Consider the following 18,304-nt stretch of genomic DNA (forward strand, 5'->3'; position numbering starts at 1 on the left):
GGAGTGGGTGGCTTGAGTGGGAAGGGATGAGTTAACCAGGGAGTTGCGGAGGGAACGGTCTCTACGGAAGGCAGAAAGGGATGGAGATGAGAAGATGTGACTAGTGGTGGAATCATGTAGGAAGTGGTGAAAATGTTGGAGGATTATGTGCTGTTGTGGCGGCTGATGGGGGTGAAAGGTAAGGACGAGGAGGACACTCCCAGTTGGGAGGGGGAGTAAGAGCGGAGCTGTGGGATACCGAGAAGACATGTGAGGGCCTCATCCATGATGGAAGAGGGGAACCCCAGTTCCCTAATGAATGAGGACATCTCGGATGTCATGATATGGAACATCTCATCTTGGGTGCAGATGTGGCATAGACGGAGGAGTTGGGAGTAGGTGGATATTCTTAGCAGGAAGCAGGGTGGGAAGAAGTGTCTAGTTGTGAAAGTCAGGTTTGTAATAGACGTCAGTCGATCGTCTACCTCCTGTGATGGAGACTGAAGATCAATAAAGGGGAGGGAGATGTCAGAGATTGTCCAAGTGAATTTGAGTGCATGATGAAAATTGGTGGTGAAGTTATGAAGTCCATGAGTTCTGCATTGGTGCAGGTGGTAGCACTAATGCAGTCGTCAATGTAATGGAGATAGAGTTTGAGGATAGGGCCAGTGTATGCCTGGAACAGAGATTGATCAACATACCCTACAAAGAAGCAGGTATAGCTGGGACCCTGCGTGCCCATAGCTACACCTTTGATTTGGAGGAAGTGGGAGGAGTTAAAAGAAGTTGATAAGAGTGAGGACCAGCTCTGCTAGGTGGAGAAGAGTGTTAGTAGAGGGAAATTGGCTGGTTTTACGGTCGAGGAAAAAACAGAGCTTTAAGGTCTTCCTGGTGGGGGGATGGAGGTGTACTGAACGGCCATAGTAAAGATGAGGGTGTGGGGGCTTGGAAAGCTGAAGTTATTAAAGAGACGAAGGGCATGTGAGGTATCTCGGACATAGGTCGGGAGGGATTGGACCAGGGAATCGGGGTACGTAGAAGTGATTTCAGTGAGAAAGGGGCCCCATAGCTGAAGCGTCCACGTCACGGGGCTGGAAACTGGAAGTATCCTGAGCTAATTCTGCTACCACCATCATCCATTGCAACAAGTGATGGCTTCTACTGATTGTCGCCGGAAGCTTGCGTCTTTTTCAGGACGGCCAATGACAGCGAGGCCAACATTTGTAACAAGATGGACATGAAAAAGAGAAGTGAGATAGGAGCAGGCAGAAACGATGGGTCTGCTAGGGCAGTTGGGTTTATGGATTTTGGGGAGAAGGTAAAACCGGGCTGTGCGGGGCTGGGGAACGACAAGGTTGGAGGCTGTGGAGAGCAGATAGCCGGAAGTGATTAAAAAAATGGATGTTGGTGATCTCTGGGTTGTGGCAGTTTGGGTAACAGAAATTTACCCTTAAAAATGTCACAAATCATCAAAGATTTTGGGATATAGACTTTGGGATACATGTATGAAATTGATGTGAAGAAAAGTAAACGCAATTTTTAAAATTTGATTATTTTTTCTTGATGCACGTGCGGATGATTCCGCGGCACTTAGGGAAAAATGATACACAACCCCCTGTACAGGGATTACATTATTTAAATTTATAAGTATATATTGGAATAAAAACACATGATCACAGAGGTTTATGGGAACAACCCATGATGCTAGGATAAACCTAATTTCTGTCAATAATTGTCCACTTATTGGTGTTAGAATAATTTCACATTGGGATAGAATGAAAATGTCAAAGCTTGTCACTTTATGCAGATTATATTTGAACTTGGACATCGAGACGTTTACTGCCTGTCTCGGCTGGTGAATTTGCACTTGTTTATCCATTTTTCTCTTTTCCTAAGAACATTGAACTAATTGTTACAATGGAGGATGCTGTGGAGCTTTACTCAATTACCTTTGAGAATTAGAGAGAAAAAAATTCAAAACTTTTCTTCGGGAATGTAAAATCTACAATAAGACAGTTTGTATATGGCTTGAAGATGGAGCAAGCTAGCTTGTCTTAATTTTCTGTTTGTATTCTGTAACACTTTTGTTCTTAAGTTAATACCATATTTTAAATATTAACTAAATGCTATTTTAAATATTAGCCAAATAAACATAACTGATTATTGTGAAGACCTCCACCCTTGTTACTCAGAACCAGCTGACTAGGAGCATATCAGGTGACTTTAACCATGGATTTTCACTAATCCCTTAGGAATGTTTTTCTGCCTATTCACTGCTACCCTGAATGGATGGTATTCACTGTAGCTATTTTAGTAATTTGTTTAGAGCTCATTGATGAAACATTCCAATATGCTTCAGTTCTCACATACATAACTGAACACAAGCTATGTATCATAAATGGTATAGGTTACATTTTCTTATGGATTTTTGCTACCTATGAACTTGAAGGTAAAACATTGCCTTTGCTTCTATGGCCATTTGATGACATTCATTAGCTATTACGTCAAAAATCTGAACATTGGATCCTAATGATACTTCCACTGAAAGTATATCTAGAATGTAGAACTATTGGGATCCTTTCTTTGGAAAATAAAATAATTGAAGTTTTATCAATCATCAAGAAATATAAAAGTAGGTAACGTTCCCAATATAGACATCTGCCATGGTGTCAATGCGTTAGATAAGGTTGAATTTGTTAAATGTGTTCAGGAAAGTTTCCTTAGCCAATATGTAGTGGGCCCTACAAAGGAGGGAAAAGCTTGATTTACATTTATGAAATTGGAAAGGGCAAGTGACTGGGCGTGCCTTTTGAGACTAGTGACCACAGTTCTATTTGTTTCAAAATAGTTAGGGATAAGGAGAGGGCTGGTCCAGAAATAGTTATGAATTGGGTCAAGGCCAACTTTGTTGGTATTATACATCTTACAAAAACATTATTGGAATATGTTGTTTTGCGGGCAAAGGGTGCCTGGAAAGTGGAATGGTTTTAAGTGTGATGGTGAGAGTTCAAAGTGTGCATGTTCCTGTTAAAGAGCTGTTGGCTGTTGGGAGTAAGTAAGCCTGGATGACAGGAAAAATTTGAGGCTATGATCAGGAAAAAGGAGACATAGGCCAGGAAGAGGCAACTGGGGTCAAGTGTATCCCTATTTGAGTTTAGGGGACTGAAGAACATACTTAAGAATGAAATTGGCATGGCAAAAATGGGGCAAGTGATAGATCTGACAGATAAGATTGAACATCCAAAGATACTTTATAAGTACATTAAGGGGAAGAGGGTAACTAGAGAAAGTATATGAATGAATGAATGAATGAATAAGGTTATTGACCAAGTATATTCACATACAAGGAATTTGCCTTGGTGCTCCGCCTGCAAGTGACAACATGACATACAGTGACAGTTAGGAATGACACATAAAACATTAATAATAAAACATTATCGATTAAACATGTGAATTAAATAAAATACCAGAGCAAAAGGAGGCTGCAGATTTTTTGTTATTGAGTAGAGCTACTATTCTTGGAAAAAAAGCTGTTTTTACATCTGGCTGTGGCAGCTTTGACAGTCCGTTGCCGCTTTCCAGAGGGAAGTGATTCAAAGAGTTTGTGGCCAGGGTGAGAGGGGTCAGAGATGATCTTACCCGCTCGCTTCCTGGCCCTTGCAGTGTACAGTTTGTCAATGGAGGGAAGGTTGCAGCCAATAACCTGCTCAGCTGATCAGACGATTTGCTGCAGCCTCCGGATGTCATGCTTGGTGGCTGAGCCAAAGCCGACCATGATGGAAAATGTGAGGAAAGACCCTACGATGGCAGTATAGAATTGGACCATCATTGCCTGTGGCAGATTGTGTTTCTTTAGCTGCCGCAGGAAGTACATCCTCTGTTGGGCCTTTTTGACTGTGGAGTCGATGGTGGCCCACATTTAAGGTCCTTGGAGATGATGGTTCCCAGGAACTTAAAAGATTCCACAGATGTGACTGTGGTGTTGTTGATGGTGAGTGGGAGCTCTCCTAAAGTCCACAATCAATTCCACTGTCTTAAGAGTATTGAGCTCCAGGTTGTTGCGATGACACCAGGATGCCAACTGTGTCACTTCCTGTCTGTAGGCAGATTCCTCCCCATCCTGGATCAGACCAATCAGGGTTGTGTCGTCCGCAAATCAGTCATCTGTGTGGAGCCACAGGAAACGAGCAAGGTCTTCAATGAATATTGCCCCTGTTTTTACTCTCGAGAAAGACGTGAGGATTGGGGAACTTTGGACCGTTAATAGAGAAGTCTAGAGGACAGTCTGTATTACAGTTGAGGTGCTGGACATCCTAAGGCGTATGAAGGTAGTTAAATCTCCCATGCCTGATCAGATATATCCAAGGACACTGGGAAGCTAGAGAAGAAATTACAGGAGCTCTGATGGAGATATATGAATCATTGGGGAATCAAGGATAAGGGGGAAATCCTTTAAAACCGAGATGAGAAGAACTTTTTTCACACAGAGAGTGGTGAATCTCTGGAACTCTCTGCCACAGAGGGTAGTCGAGGCCAGTTCATTGGCTATATTTAAGAGGGAGTTAGATGTGGCCCTTGTGGCTAAGGGGATCAGAGGGTATGGAGAGAAGGCAGGTACGGGATACTGAGTTGGATGATCAGCCATGATCATATTGAATGGCGGTGCAGGCTCGAAGGGCCGAATGGCCTACTCCTGCACCTAATTTCTATGTTTCTATTGTTAGATACGTGAGGTACCAGATGACTGGAAGGTGGTTCCAATCTCCAATACATGAATTTAAAGACATTAGTAACATTTTTAAGTGGAGCAGGCTAGGATATGTGACAATGACAGAAGGATGGAATTCCATAAATCTTCACTTTCCACTCTAGTCTCCGCATTCAATGAATCATCCTTTGCAATTTGCCCACTTTCAATTAGATTCTATGACCAGACATATCTTCTCTTCCTTTTCAGAATTCCAACGGAACTAGTCTCTTCCCAATTCCTGGTCTCATCTTCCATTGCAATCAACCACTCCCCTTCGCAATGCAATGACTCTCCCTTTCAATGACATCTCATTGATTGCAATTATATCATATTCCCATGTGCTGATCAATACTCATGGTTATTCTGCCTTACCAGTCATGGTCCTTGTATAGATGCATTCTAGCCTTCCAATCCTCATATGTGCCTTTACAGGCCCGTGTCCACACTGCCCACTGGATTTATTTATTTTATCTTCTATATTTGATTGTTCATCCCATCATGTTCATCCCCATCTTCCTCATCCCCATCTTCCCTGCCACCTGCCTATATTCCATTTTGTGGTGCAGTTTAGCATCAATGCTATGTGATCCAGAAGACTACCAAGAGGCTAGTGGAAAATGTAATCAGTCCTCAAAATGAGATCCTTAGGACTAAAATAATTCAGAGGTATTCCCTACCGAGGAGCTTAAGCAAATTAGTAATGAATGCATACAAGAACATAAAAACATTTACACCCTGTGGAACAAATTTTATTATGAAAACAATTAAAAAATGTTTTCAATATCTCGTAACAGGATTTCAGTATGAACATGTTTAATCAAAGACATAATGATTTAACATTTTGTTGTTAATAAAAATACACTTGAAAATATCGAACAATTGTAATGTTTTCATTAGAACTCAGGAATATTTCACATCCAAAATATAGTTTTTTGTTTACTTCTGTTTACTCCTAGAGCAATAGACTTTTCATGTGTTTAGTGTCTGTAAAGTACCAAAGCTTGCAAGTCATTATCTCTGATTGCATTTTGATTGCACATGATCAGTTCCTCTCATTTAAAATGAGTAAGTACAAATACAAGTGGGCAAACTAAAGAAATATTTTGAAAGGAAATAATTGCTTAATTAATTTTTATGGTTTTAAGAATATTTTAAGGCCATCACAAAATCATCCAAATGGTCCCATATTCAATTAAAATGATTAATGCATTAATAACATTCCTTTTATATAACATTTAACATTAAAATGTCCAACCTGGTTCACAAACATGTTGGCAATTTATCAGGAAGATGAGAAAAGCTTGTTATGAATTAAGAATTAGAACTAAGAGGTAAAGATGTTTAGGGAAGGACCTTCAGATTTCAGGTAAATGCTGAAAAGCGTAAGTGGTCAGGTTGAGAGGAACTATATACCTGAATGTAACTAGTTCTATACATGTCTCCAAAATTCTAATACAGTACTCCAATAAAATGTCCCACATCATGAACAAGGCCTGCTCTCCAACCGCTTATGTAGAGTGTGCCAGAGGCTTAAATTAGAATTAATTTAAATATAATCAAATGCCCTTGTTTAGTCTGTCATTGATTAAGGATTTAATGAGGTATGTTCTTTTAATTCAGCATCCTTGTCCGAAATTTACAGTAGTTCTGTTCCTAATCTTAACACCTCTTAGCAGTATCTATGTATTTCTGAATCAGAACAATTGTATTGAGGTCAATAAACATATTTTCCATTAACAAATAACTGAACAATAAAAATAATTAAAAATTCTGTAAAGCCTGTTTTCATCTTAAGGCTACTGTTAAAACGATTCCAATGCACTGTATTGCTGATACCAAAAGCAGTCCGTTCATTGAACTGTTTCGATTTCCGAGTGAGCAAACACTTTGCGCCGACGCCAACTCCCAGTTTTAAGACAGCTTGGAAAAGGCAGTTGCTAACACCCCTGCTGATAAAGTGCAGAAGGCAATGCCGAGAATAAGATAGTTCCTCATCCCCTGTGGAGGGAAAAAAATACTTATAATTTATTTCTTACAGATGTGCCGGTACTAATAAAAATGCTTATTGTAATATTAAAATATGGCAAAGTATAAATTACATAGATTTAACATTGAAAATAATATTTTGTCCAAAAATTGATAAAACTGATATGGATAATTGTCAAAATAATCTGCTATTTTGTATATGGCAAGTACAACCAATGTTATTGTTTTCTCTTGTTTTCATAGATCCCATCAAACTGATGTGGTTGAACAGCCACTTGGAGTCTGGAGTAGTAGAGTAATGAACCTTTATTCAATCAATCTCAGTACAAGCATACACACACGGGGTATTCAGCCTCTCCAAGAATCAAAATACATTACATTTTATACTATAATAATGTAAAAGTATTTAGCATGTCCACATACATGTATATGAACTAGTGTGTCAATATACTTTAATATAGCATTCACATTATTTGTTAAAATCCTGGCTACTGAGAAATGTGCAGTATATGCCTAATCAAGAAATGGTCATGCTGATGTTCGTGAGAGAGACAAACTGTGGAGTTGAACTGAATTATGGTACCAAGAGGAGATAAACTTGTGCAAAAAGATAAACTACTGAGTTCCTCCAGTAGTTAGGTTTTTGCTCAAGACTCAAGCATCTAGTCTCATGCCTTCCAGATTAAGATAACATGCTTGTTGACTGAATATTTAGGATTGGATTTGTCAGGCACTGGATGGACAAATGCCAACACTGCTTAAAGGAATAAACAATTATACATTAGATGCATTTGTGGAATTCAATTTTGATTATTTAAAAACAATGTATGTCTTGGGAATTTGTTGGAATACCTTTGAGATACAATGAATGATAATAAATGACAAGTGATTATCAACCCATCACTATTTTTGGTGAAGCTAGGTGGTCAATTCTGCTATAACATCTGCTTCCATAAAGCAAATTGAATATAATGCAATAGATGAATTTGGGAACACTATTTGGCCGAATTGGTCATAACCTGATTTCAATTGGGCGCTAGAGAACTATTAAAAGTTACTTTGAAAATTGACATACAGTGAAAAAGGTGTGTTGAAGAAAAAAATCAGTGTTGGTAAAAAACACCTCATTATGAGTTACCTCCCTGCAGTAATCGGACACCATTGTCTCTTATGGACACAAGTATTAATTTAACTGAAAATGACAAGCATTATTGATGCTCTATTTATACGTATACAATGATCCTATATTAAACAATGTAACATTCAGTCTTTGGTATTTTGTAGCTGAAAACCTTTGTTTTTGAAAATTCTGCAGGAAAAATAACATAGCGCTTCTGAAACTCCAACCCATTCACCTTTTTATTATTGATACAATTGTTTTTATATAGTGATTTTCTATAATGATAATGTATGAAGAATGTCTGAAGAAGGGTCTCGACCCGAAACGTCACCTATTCCTTCGCTCCATAGATGCTGCCTCACCCGCAGAGTTTCTCCAGTATTTTTGTGTATTTTCTATAAGGAAAGGTTTCTTAGGAATGGCAAATATCAAGCTATTTAAGTGGTTATTTTGGAAAACTTGTTATATTTAATTATGTGGTTATTTTGGAACTTCCCTTACTTCTTTATCTCGAAACATCTCCGTTATCTGTTTCAATGGTGCCAAATACCGTAATTCCACACCTTAATATATAATGTCTGGCCCATTCATGTATAGTCTGCTTACTATCAAGAGTTGTTCTCATCCATATAGTACATCTCTCTATCTAATTTATTGTTCTCTTTTATCCTGATATTATTAGTGTGCCAAGTCTTACAGTTTCATTGGGCCTTCTGATATGTGATAGCACAAAACCCAAAGTGCAAAGAGCAATCAGAGCATGGTTGAATTATGCCTCCCTGCTCAAGATTATAGCTGAATGATTTTTTCTCTTCATTGTGAGAGTTGTGTACCATGACATTGATGACATGCCAATCTGCCAGTGGTTGTACTTGAGCCCAATGCCAAGTTATTTCCTTCCTCCTGATATTTAATCCTTGTTTTGCATTCAAGGGCGTAGATTACACATTCAAATATCTGTATTAGTAAACTCAGAAACTCCTATTCTAGGATATACTATAGTCATTAAATTGAGCTGACTAAATGGAAATTGTGGTTCGGGATGTCACATATCAATGTATCTATTGTTATTTTCATCTACTAGAAAAATCCTCAATAAAATCTTCACACTTACTTTTATTTCTTTGAAAACAAGTACCCCCCATAAAGCAGCGATGAAACCTGGTATCTGATAAAAAGGAAACTTAATTTAAACATTGACTAAAACATATTCATTTCAATAAAATAGCTCTTTTAGTCTGGAACATAAAATTATATTTAAAATAATATGCAATTTTTGAAAACCAAAAAATAAAATACTGTTAGTGAGTTGCCAACATTGTTTTATGTCATGTCACCTTTTGTATTTATTCACTTATTGTAGTTAGTAATCAAGTGATCTGCCTTAGTTAGTTTCTTTCAGTTTCACATGTAAATATCAAAATAAAATCAGCAGAACACACCTATACACTAAATCAAATACTGTAAATATATGTTTATCAACAGCTTATCTAATATTTTTCTCCTGCTTTCTATTATAGTAACAATAAATAATCAGGCATGCATTGGATGAAAATGAAATGCAATTCACCAGCTGGCCCAAGTATTATGGTTCTCAATTATTACATGCAGTATAAAATAAATATTAAATATTGCCAATTTCATTATAGGTTGTTTAGTATATCAGTGAATATGAATAAAGAGAATATATATTACATGCACAAAGATTAAATGCTAATCATTTTATAAAAAATAATATGCATTTAAATAATTGAATTCCCAGGTGAAATGGTGAGATTCAAAATCGTCCCTGAATCAATGGTCTGGAATTCTGACAGCTTGAAAAACAACTCAACTGCTATGCTGCTGTATATGAATTCTTCCTCATGGGTCAGTGCCCAGCACTGATGACTGGCAAATTCAGGACCGAAGTTCAAAACAACACAACACATTTCCACAACTTTTGCACATTGCAAAGCTCAATCAACTTACGGCTGTGATAATAGGGAAACTAATAACAGCACTGAGGAAATAATTCGCCAGGAACCAGCAGCAGCTAGCAATAGCCCACAGCACACCTGAAACAAATCCTTAAAGAAAACATGTTAGTTAGCATTGTCTTTGTTTTACAAGATTATTGAAACATTATTAACTTAGTTAAAAAATATTCAGAAATAAAATCTGAAGGAGGCCCTGGACTCGCAGAACAGACACTGTTTAATTATGGGAAGGGATAGCCAGAAGGTGCAAGATTTTACTCAAAGCCACCTTGCAACATTACCACCGAACCCTGGGACCTCTGCCCTGTGACTGCTCAAACAGAGGAGCATTCAGGATGGTATTGAGAAGCTCAATGGCAATGCCTTGGGTGCACATAGAGCCATGCATGACTGGTGGAAGGAGCACATCACCTCAAACTTCCCACCTGCCTTGCTCCTTCAGGCACCATTTTCCCCCAACAGTGGTAGCATCTGCAGATCCCATATTAGCCTCATTGGCCACCTCGGGACTCACAAAATCAGTGGAAGAGACTCATCTTCCATCCCGAGGGGCTGCCTAAGAAAGGAGGAGGAGGAAGAGAAGCAGCAGCAGCTGGCAACCTCTCATGGGAAAAAAATAGTTTAAGAATTATTTTCTCTGTAGGGGTAGAATGTTTGGTCACATGATGTATTGATCTTTGGTTGTCATCTACATTATCTAACAGGAAACTGGATGGGTCAGTCAGCATTAGAGTTAACAAAGATAAAGACACCTCTAATGGTCCTCCCTGCAAAGGCCTCCTCATTGACATCTAAGGAACACCCAACATTGACCAATGAATCAAATGATTATAGGACCTAATACAGTACAGGCAACCCCTGCGTTACGGCTGAGTAATAGAAATTTGCCTTTACAAAATTCATAAATCACTACCCAGAAATTTGAGAAACAGGATAAAATAAAATTGCAAGTGCTAAAACCAGAGAATGCTGGTAATATGCTGCAAGTGAGGCAGCATCGTCATGGTGATTGAAACAGAGTTATGTGTTAGATTCTGATTAAATCTGAACCAGTAACTCTGTTTCCCTGTCCACTAAATTGTTTAGAAAGCTTGAACATTAATTGTTTCACCAAGTATATGGTTTCCCTTTACACCCCTCTGACATGTTAACATATTGACATGTTAACAATTTCGTTCAGACCGAAAAGTCTGAATGACAATAAAGGAATCTGAATCTGAATCATATTGAGGAGTCCTGCTTTGTTGAAATGGTTGGCCTTATGCAGAAACAGATCAGCTTCAACTTAACATGCAAAAATCCTGCCTGAATAGGTCATGGCTCATGGAGTCCAGTGCTGGTAACCTCTCAAATGGATCTTCCTTAAATTAACTATTACATATTATGATGCCTTTCCCTTCAGTTATGAGAATTGCTTTCTATGTGTGTCCCCTGCCCTGCCTTTCATGCGTATTGACCTCCCTACCATCGTAGGGATCGAGAGGAGGCATTGCCTCAAAAAGACAGCCAGCATTATCAAGGACCCACACTGGTCTCGCTACGTTCTCATTTCACTCCAACCATCGGGAAAAAGGTATAGGAGTCTGAAAACTGTGACCACCAGGTTCAGGACCAGCTACTTCCCAAACAACCATCAGGCTATTGAACACTACCAACACCAACAAAACATCAAACTACGACTGTTTGGTTGCACTTGGGGTTTGGACTTTTGAATAATGTTTTTTAAATTTCTTGAACGTTTTTCATATTTGTTGATTATGTTATCTATAGAGTACTGTGTTTACAAGCCTGTTATGCTACTGCAAGTGAGAATGTATTGCTCCATTTCGGTACATATGACAATTAAACACCCCTGGCTTGACCTTTCTGTTCAACCAGTTTCTGTTTTTCTGCATGGTGATCATTTAATCTATAATTGTGCTCAATTTCAACAAAAATATATTGCAAGCTATTAATGTTGAGAAGCAGGTACACAAAATTGCTGGGGAAACTCAGCGGGTGCAGCAGCATCTATGGAGCGAAGGAAATAGGCGGCGTTTCGGGCCGAAACCCTTCTTCAGAGAAGCAGTCTGTTTTATCACAAATGAACAAAAATGCTCCAGTAAGGTATCTTCCTAAACAATACCAAGTTCGAGGAATGCCCTAAAAATGCGCATAATTATTTTGGCAATCAGAAGCAATAATCTAGTAACTAACTCATTTTGTTAACTCTAAATAGCATTTATGACGTTCATCTTAAATTGGTTTTGGGAGATTAAGAGAAATTGTTAAATGTAAAATGAATTCTAAATATGGCAGCAATAGCTTCATATCAGTGTCACCTGGCCATTGGCATCAGTGTGCTAACTCTGCCTGAGTGGAAGTGAGGTAGATACGAGCATAAATCTCTATCACCTAGTACACCAAATGGATGGCACATTCGAATACTAGGAGGTTACAAGGCAACTCAAAAATGTTGGCTTTCTGGAACCCAATTTCTCTTCCATTGCATTTAAAAAATAAAAGTCAGGTTTATAGCTTTTCAGTACTGTGCAAGTAATGGTGTACACAGCAAGGCCTTTTGATTTGAATATCCTGGTATACGATTTAGATAGAGAAATAAAACAAATATTATCAGTTTCTGCACGAGACATAGGGGTAGGTTTATGCCAATGTATCAAAATGTTGAATAAATAATTATTTGAGTATAAAAATGCCACAGATCAATATAGCTTAGTAAATATCACACACAGTAAACAGCATCCTTTACAAATGTTACAAGTTTCATTAAAGCGGTAAACATGGCATTTTTATTTATAAATGTATCTTGTGTGTTCCGTTGCATTTTATTTGTATGACTGACTTGGCAAATGAAATTCCTCGTATGTTGCGAAACATACTTGGTTAATAAAGTATTATTGTGATTATGATTTTTAAATCATCAAGTGAAACAATGATTTCTTACCTGGCAGTATTGCCTTTGGGTAAACTTTTGGTTTATTCTTCATTATTACACAATATATCAGAAAGTAGACAGTACTTGTGAGAAATATGCCACTAAAATGTGCAAATACATAGTCCAAATCTGTAAGTAGAGCAAATTATACAGTTATCTTCATTAAATTGTTTCTAATTTAGATCATCAAATCACAGATTTAGTTGTTATTGGTTGTCCAATGTAATAATGCATTTAGTTGAATGCATTAAAATTGATTCTAGTTTACCGAGGAAAAGACAAAGGACAGGGACTGGCCCTGATTAAGCTTAGTGGTGTAGCCAAGAACAGGTACTCAGATGATTGCAAAAGTACAAACCAGATTTCCACTGAAACAAGCTGTAGAGGAGGTACTATAACTATCTGAGGCAGGAACTATAACAGCATTTAAAAGACACTTGGCCAGATAAATGGATGGCGAAGGTTTAGAGGGATATGGGCCAAATTGTACAGGGTCTTGGTGAGACCACACCTGGAGTATTGCGTACAGTTTTGGTCTCCAAATCTGAGGAAGGGCATTATTGCCATAGAGGGAGTGCAGAGAAGGTTCACCAGACTGATTCCTGGGATGTCAGGACTGTCTTATGAAGAAAGACTGGATAGACTTGGTTTATACTCTCTAGAATTTAGGAGATTGAGAGGGGATCTTATAGAAACTTACAAAATTCTTAAGGGGTTGGACAGGCTAGATGCAGGAAGATTGCTCCCGATGTTGGGGAAGTCCAGGACAAGGGGTCACAGCTTAAGGATAAGGGGGAAATCCTTTAAAACCGAGATGAGAAGAACTTTTTTCACACAGAGAGTGGTGAATCTCGGGAACTCCCTGCCACAGAGGGTAGTCGAGGCCAGTTCATTGGCTATATTTATGAGGGAGTTAGATGTGGCCCTTGTGGCTAAGGGGATCAGAGGGTATGGAGAGAAGGCAGGTACGGGATACTGAGTTGGATGATCAGCCATGATCATATTGAATGGCGGTGCAGGCTCGAAGGGCCGAATGGCCTACTCCTGCACCTAATTTCTATGTTTCTATGTTTCTAAATGTGGGCAAATGTGACTAATTTAGACGGGGCACCTTATTTAGCATGTGCAAGTTGGGCCAAAGGGCCGGTTTCCATGCTGTATGACTCTAATTTAGTTACAAAAGCAAAATTACTTAATACATAGTTTACTCTTTCACAACCATTCCCCTCGTTCAAATGAAAGAAAGCACTGTTCCACCAGTTTAGTGGCTAGATTGCTCAGTGTGAAGTACTGGAGAATGGCTACAACTTTGTACTTCCCTGTTGTACTCCATGAGGACTTCCACATTAGAGTACCAGCCAGGGCCGGATTTAGATGAAGTGAGGCCCTAAGCTGTTCCACTTATGAGGCCCCCTCCACGTTGGTTTTCAGCGCTGGCGGCGAGGCAGCGACCGGACAGCCATGGCGGCCAAATCTCCCACAATTCAAAGCGAGGGAGAAAGTGCCCAGCGCCGACCAGTTGCCGTTACAGTGCGCATGCGCAGGGAGGCCGCTGATGTGCAGGGGGAGGACGTGCAGGCCGCAGCAATGCGCATGTGCAAGGCGGCCTGCCATGCCGGCGGATGAGGAGCGAGCGGGGCCCGGCGGCCCGGATAGCGGGGGGAGATGGAGAGAGAGATAGAGAGGGGGGGGCCCACCCGGGGGGGCCCACCCAGAGTTGAACGGTAGATGTCCTGCCTTGGCCGGAGGCCCCCTAGATTTCGAGGCCCTAAGCTTCAGCCTATGAAGCCTAGTGGTGAATCCGGCTCTGCGAGGCCCCCTTGGACCTCGAGGCCCTAAACTTAAGCTTGTCTAGTTTGTAGGTAAATCCGGCCCTGGTACCAGCCAGAAAAAAGGTTGGTCAGGTGCTGTCAGTAAGTTGGGATTTTCCATGTTTTCCCAGGAATCCAAAACTGGGGGGAATTTATGTAGGAAAAGAGTAGCATTTGTGTGTGTAGCTGGTATAATTTCTCCACAAAATCTTACCAAATATATTGCCTAGCTACTTTCTGTATTTGATGCTTCATAAAAAATTTCATCTTCTGAAAATTGGAAGCATACAATCTTTAAGAATTTTATGAAACATAATGTGCCAGAATTTTGCAGGGATTGTTCTCATCTGCCAATATACAAGAAGGAGCATTAAACAACTCACTGTTTATAGCATTTATGTTCTGATCATCTGCCAAAGTTACAGCAAGCTCGAGATCAAACCAGTCCTCTAGCGCAGGTGAGTTTAATAATGTTAGGCACATGCACACACACGTTTAGTGCTACTCAGCAATGAAATGCATATAGTATCAAGAGTTAGATTTAGCTCATAGAGCTAAAGGAATCAAGGGATATGGGGAAAAAGCAGGAACGGGGTACTGATTTTAGATGATCATATTGAATGGCGGTGCTGGCTCGAAGGGCCGAATGGCCTACTCCTGCACCTATTTTTCTATGTTTCTATTCTTACCAAACTGGCTTGCATTTCTATATTTCGTTTCATTCTTCAGGGCATGATTCTTGATGTATATCACTGGTACAAAGTTAGAACCGTACAGTAATCCTGCAAAGACTGCAAGGCATGAACCCCTAGATAAGTGGGATGATAAATCAAAAACCAAATAGGATTATAAATGACAGCGTATTACATACATTACAAATTTTGAACTGGTATGTTAGCCACTTGCGCAGGATAAGAAACATTAAGGGAGAGAAGACACTTGATCACGGCAAGTATACTGCAGGCCAAAGATCAATTAAGACATAATAAGAGATGGTAAGATATGTGCTGCAATAAATGTGGATTTATTTGATTTTCATGTAGGTTTCACAAATCAAATAGGCAAAGATAGCTTTGAAAAAAAGTTTATAAAATGCATTTGTGAATAGGGTTGTGGAACCAACTGGAGAATAGATTACCGTATATTTGACCATGCATAATGAGAGAGAATTAAGTAATAATTTCCTTATAAATGATCCACTGGAGAAAACCGATGATAAATTGATAGAAATTCACATTTAGTTTGAGAGTGCAAAACAAGTCAGAGGTATAAATAAATCATAATCTGGTTTGCACTTGTAACTAGCAGGTTATCCCACAGATCAGCATTGTTTGCGATCTATATAAATAACTTAGGTGAAGGGACCAAATGCATTTTAGACAAATTTACTGATGATACAATGATAGGCGTGAAAGCAAATTGTAAAGGAAACGAAGAATGAAAATGGAATATAGCGAGGTTAAGTCGGAGGGCAAGGATTTGAATGAAGAAACAAAATATAGGGAAACATGAAGTTGTTCAATTTTGTAAGAATACAAAAGATGATAAATGTTCAACTAGAGAAACTACAGGATACGCTGTATAGAGAAATGCGAGACTTTGTAAATGAAGCACAAAAAGTTAGCATGCAGGTACAGCAGGGTAATAGGCCTTTCTCACGGGGCGACTTGACGCAAGAGGTAACCAGAGTTGAACATCGTGGGAACCTCGTACGATAACCGTACGGCATTCGTGGACCACCGTGGCGCTAACGGCAGGTACTCGTGTAACTTGTTGACTCGGGAGAAAATTCAAGCAAGCTTGAATTTCTCCAAGAGTGACTTGTACACTTGTGGTTGAACATTGAAACATTATATGGACGTAGTGGCCAGTGCGATATCCGTAATAACTGCGTTTACCGTGGGAACTCCTGTGAATGGTGAACCCGGAAGCTGGACAGAGGGGACAGAAGGTGAGTAATCTGGAATGAACATGCTGGTCGTTCTCTGCCCACACGATCTCTACGGAGCTTCCAGGCTGTTTATATATAAAAGAGCATTCCAAAAGTGTCTCACCAGCAATCTGCAGCCTTCAAGAGGTCTTTTTAAATGAAGTGTTTATTTCCAACGTCTGGTAAGTTTCGGTAGAATTGCCACCAGCGTTTAGAGAATATATACCTGTGATTTTGTCCTATTTTTTTCTAATACTCATTAAATCAACGGGAGACTAAAAGTGGCATTTAGATAAACAAAGTTGCTGCCTTGGCGAATATCGATGCTATTATCTTTATGTAAACTGTGAGAGTTCGCAGCTGCCACAATGCATCTGACGAGTTATACCAATGTAATTTGGCACAAGCTGGTTTAATTGTGGGAAAAACTCTTCAAAGCCCTTCCAAGACGGAGGAATTCCCCAGAAAGTAGCTCGTTTTCTTTTGTAGAACTTTCCTCCGTCAACGCATAGATCTACAGTTAGGGAACCAACTGCCGGTACTGGTGCATTTGAGTGTTTCAGGGAATTTCCTCTGATTATTTTCAAGCTTTGTCCATCTCTTTTGAACTCATTTGATTCGATACTATTTGATTTTGGAATGGTGATTACTTATTATATAAATTATGTGACCTATTTTCTGTTCCTATGATTCTCTAAGTACTTTGTTTATAAATTCTGAACTCGTGAATTCGAGATTTCAGTGGTTTTCTGTATGCGGCTCACTCAGATACACTTGGCACAAACCGGCTTTTCGCATTTGGACCGTATAAGCCGTTTACAATCGCGTTAGACTCACTACATTTCTATGATCTGTAATCGTTTAACATTGAGTATAAACGATTATATTTAATACTCGGAATGCATATTGATTTTAGCGATGCCATATAACTTTCTCTGTATGTGAAGGGAACGATCGCTTCTAGTATGTTTACACCTCTCTGTAAAACATCCATTCTTAAAAAGGTGGTCTCAATATCGCCAATGGAACATGTGTCAATGTGTCAAAGCACTTGTAATGCTTGTCTAAAAAAAAGTGACATCATTTGTGCCACGTGATGATTTAACAACACTTCACAGTTCACAATATTCATTCAAGATTTAACGGGAAAGCTCGGGAGACGGACAAGTCACTCGCACAAATAACAGAAATGCCGAGTACCCGTGGGAACTCTTTATCTACCCCCGTTATATCGTGTGATATCGTGCTAGACCACGACCACTTCACACTGGTTACATCTTGCGTCAAGTCGCCCCGTGAGAAAGGCCTATAATTGGAAAGATAATTAATCTTTGCTCTACCACAAGGAGAATGGATCATAAAAATAGGGAAGTCTTGCTACAACTGTACCTAGTATTGCCGTGATAACACCAAGATTACAGTTACAGTTTTGGTCTCCTTATCTAGGTACTGTGTTGCCTAATGAGCAATGAATGGGCAAATGTGGACGATTTTCTTGGGAGTTCAGAAGAGTCTCATGTAATCTTACTGAAATGTAGATTCTCAGAAGGCTTGTCAGGTAGCTTCTGAGAGTATCCTTTACTTCAAGGGTAAAGAAGGATCCCTACCCAATACATCATCTGTCTATTTCCCTCCATAGATGCTGCCTGATCTGCTGAGTTCCTCCAGCAGTTCGTTTTTAATGAATTTCTGTAAAATGCATTTCTGGTTTCTGCAGTTCTCCAATGGGAATGCAGATCAGTTATTATTCAAGACATGATTATCTATTTGATACAGGTAAAACAATGTTCTACATTACAGCCTGCTTATTAAAA

At 39.3% G+C, this 18,304-nt stretch overlaps 1 protein-coding gene across 5 annotated transcripts in view; it reads right to left on the minus strand.

The window, feature by feature from the left end:
- Positions 1 to 5,455: 5,455 nt before the first annotated feature.
- tmem144 (transmembrane protein 144) overlaps positions 5,456 to 18,304 on the minus strand; it is a 48,663-nt gene continuing 35,814 nt past the window's right edge. For all 5 annotated transcript variants that reach the window (XM_033018419.1, XM_033018427.1, XM_033018434.1 and 2 more), the window contains exons 9-13: positions 15,250 to 15,368; positions 12,759 to 12,878; positions 9,807 to 9,904; positions 8,950 to 9,003; positions 5,456 to 6,727 (exon numbers count right to left, since the gene is read on the minus strand). In XM_033018419.1, the coding sequence (XP_032874310.1) occupies positions 6,641 to 6,727; positions 8,950 to 9,003; positions 9,807 to 9,904; positions 12,759 to 12,878; positions 15,250 to 15,368 (478 nt within the window). In that variant the 3' untranslated portion in view covers positions 5,456 to 6,640. The remainder of the gene's footprint in view (positions 6,728 to 8,949; positions 9,004 to 9,806; positions 9,905 to 12,758; positions 12,879 to 15,249; positions 15,369 to 18,304) is intronic.

The sequence above is a fragment of the Amblyraja radiata genome, chromosome 1 (assembly GCF_010909765.2).
Source record: "Amblyraja radiata isolate CabotCenter1 chromosome 1, sAmbRad1.1.pri, whole genome shotgun sequence".
NCBI lineage: Eukaryota > Metazoa > Chordata > Chondrichthyes > Rajiformes > Rajidae > Amblyraja > Amblyraja radiata.